This window comes from Eimeria tenella, genomic scaffold (genome assembly GCF_000499545.2).
Source record: "Eimeria tenella Houghton genomic scaffold, Eth_scaff1321, whole genome shotgun sequence".
NCBI lineage: Eukaryota > Apicomplexa > Conoidasida > Eucoccidiorida > Eimeriidae > Eimeria > Eimeria tenella.
This window is the reverse complement of record NW_013543784.1, coordinates 1-2,744: the sequence shown is the minus strand read 5'-3', so window position 1 is coordinate 2,744 and position 2,744 is coordinate 1. Positions and strand designations below refer to the sequence as shown.

The 2,744-nt window shown below is 42.7% G+C and overlaps 1 protein-coding gene across 1 annotated transcript; it reads left to right on the top strand.

Annotated features, from left to right (window-relative positions):
- Nucleotides 1-61: 61 nt before the first annotated feature.
- On the top strand, nucleotides 62-2,028 carry ETH_00015180 (zinc finger (C3HC4 RING finger) protein, putative; the record flags this gene model as incomplete). Its single annotated transcript, XM_013379029.1, has 3 exons — nucleotides 62-130; nucleotides 751-896; nucleotides 1,815-2,028. The coding sequence occupies 3 exons, from the start codon at nucleotides 62-64 to the stop codon at nucleotides 2,026-2,028; spliced, it is 429 nt and encodes a 142-aa protein (XP_013234483.1).
- Nucleotides 2,029-2,744: the final 716 nt, after the last annotated feature.

The following is a 2,744-nucleotide window of genomic DNA, read 5'->3' as shown; positions in this document are numbered from 1 at the left end:
TGCTGCTGCACCTGCTGCTGCTGCTGCACCTGCTGCTGCTGCTGCTGCTGCTGCAGGTTGGATGTCGAAGCCGGCGTTTATGTTTTATTTGGATATGGTCCACGACGTCCTCAGCCTCGGCATCTTCCTTGTCAGTTTTTAGTTTAATTTAATTTATTATTTTTTATTTATTTCTATTCTTATTTATTTTTATTTATTTTACTTCTTTTTATTTCTTTTATTTCTTTTTCCTTTCAATTATATTTAGCTCTTTTGTCTCTGTTTTGTTTCTTGTGTTTCATTTTTCTTTCTTGTTTTTCAATCTCCTTTTTCTCGCTCTTTATTCTTTAAATTTATTTTTTCTTTTTTCGAATTTAATTTTTATTTCTCTTGTTTTGTTTTATCTCCTTTAATATCTTCTTTTAATTTCGATTTAACTGAAATTAACTGAAATTAATTGACTAAATTAATTAAATTATTTAATTTAATTAATTTAATTAATTTAATTAATTAATTTAATTTAATTAATTAAATTGATTTAATTGAATTAAATAGATTAAATTGATTAATTGATTTAATTGAATTAAATAGATTAAATTGATTAAGTTTAATTTGGAAGCATTTGAAAAGCGAGGTTTTCGATTTTGGGACGAAAAAAGTTTCTTTTTCTCTGCTTTTTGGAAATAAAAACTCTCCGGAACATTGCGCATGCATCTGGGTCCTTTTCGGTTTGTTTTCTGCCTTTTTTGGGCCTCTTTTTGGGGCTTTTAGGCCTTCATGTTGATCTTTTTCTTCACCCAGCCCTCCAGATTGCCGCTCTACATGACAGCAGACATTCTCCACGTCTCCAAGGCGCTTTACCGCCGCGTCCTTTCCTTCCGCAAGTACAGGGCCCTCTCCAAAAACCTCGATTCCAGGTCTTTTTTCTCCCTTTTTGTCCCTTTTTGGTCCCTTTTTGGTCCTCCTTTGCTTCCCCTTTTGTCGGCTTTTCATTTCCTCTCTTTTGGCGCGTTTGGCGCCTTGTTTTCGTTTTTTTTGGCGTTTTTTGGCTTTTTTGTCCCTTTCCCTCTTTTGCAATTCTTGTCCCTTTTTGGTCCTTTTCTGGCCCTTTTCTGTCCCCTTTTTGTCTCCTTTTTGTCCCTTTTTGTCTCCTTTTGTTGTTTCTTTTATTTGCTTTTAATTTCCTTTTTTTGGGTCCTCTTGGGGCCTTATTTCCGTCTTCTTTTTCCATTTTTTCGGCTTTTCTGTCTCCTTCTTGTCCCTTTTTTGTCCCTCTTTGTCTTCCTTTTTGTCTCCCTTTTTGTCTCCCTTTTTGTGTCTCTTTTTGTCTTCCATTTCTCTTTTTTTTGGTTCTCTCCGGTCTCTTTTTTTGTCTTTTTTGTCCCTTTTTTGTTTTTTGTCTTTTTTGTCTCCTGTTTGTCTCTTCTTGTTTTTTCTCTTTTGGGGCTTTTTTTTTGCCTCACTCTCATTTTTGAAAATGTTATTTAAGTTCCTTTTTAATTTCTTTTTTAATGTCTTTTTGAATTTCTTTTTTAATTTCTTGTTGATTTCTTTTTTTATTTCTTTTTTTGTTTTCTTTTTGTTTATTTTTAATCTCTTTTTTGTCTTTTTTTCGTTCCCTTTTTTGTGTCTTTTCTGTTTCTTTTTTGTCTCTTTTTTATCTTTTTTTGTTCTTTTTGTTTCTCCTTTTGTTCTTTTTTTGTTTCCTTTTTGTCATCTTCTTGGACCCTATTTTTAATTTCATTTTCATCTTTTTTGAACTCCCGCGGAACCTTTTTAAAATCCTTTTTAGAATTGTTTTCTGTCTGCTGCTGCTGCTGCTGCTGCTGCTGCAGGTTCCCGGACGCAACAGCAGAAGAGCTGGAAGCAGCAGACACCTGCATCATCTGTAGAGACACCCTGGCCCCTGGCAGCAAAAAGCTGCCCTGCAGCCACATATTCCACATTGACTGTCTCAGGTCAGCAGCAGCAGCAGCAGCAGCAGCAGGAGCAGCAGTAGCAGCAGCAGTAGCAGTACCAGCAGCAGTGGCACCGGCAGCAGTGAAGTAGCACCAGTGGCAGCAGCAGGAGCAGCAGGAGCAGCAGTAGCAGCAGGAGCTGTGGCAGCAGTAGCAGCAGCAATAGAGTGACAGCATTAGCAGCAGCAGCAGCAGCAGCAGCAGTAGCAGCAGCAGCAGCAGCGTAGTGAGGGCAGCGGTAGGGGTAGTTGGCTGTTAGGCAGTGGAAGACAATGGGCAGAGCCACACCACGAAAATCAGCAGCAACAGCAGCAGCAGCAGCAGCAGCAGGCTTTTTGCATTTTTGCTGCTTCATTTCAGGGCCTGGCTGGTGCAGCAGCAGTCATGCCCCACTTGCCGAGCTGACATTCCTGTGGAACCGCCGAGAGCAGCAGCAGCAAGAGAGCAGCAGCAGCAGCAGCAGCAGCAGCAGGACCCAGCAGGTGGAGCAGCGCCTGCAGCAGCGGCTGGAGGGGCCGCAGAGCCAGCAGCAGCAGCTGCTGCAGCAGCAGACGGAAGCCTGCCCGCGCAGCAGCGGGGCAGCAGCAGCAGCAGCAGCAGCAGCAGCAGCAGCAGCAGCGGGGGCCGCCCCAACACTGGAGTCAGCCGCAGCAGCAGCACAAATCTCTTTGGGGCTTTTTCTCTTTTCTCTGAACAAGCTCTGGGTGCGCGGCGCAGGCCTGCTGCTGCTGCTGCTGCTGCTGCTGCTGCAGACCTCAGCTCCAGCAGCAGCAGCAGCAGCAGCAGCAGCAGGAGGACGCCGCCGCC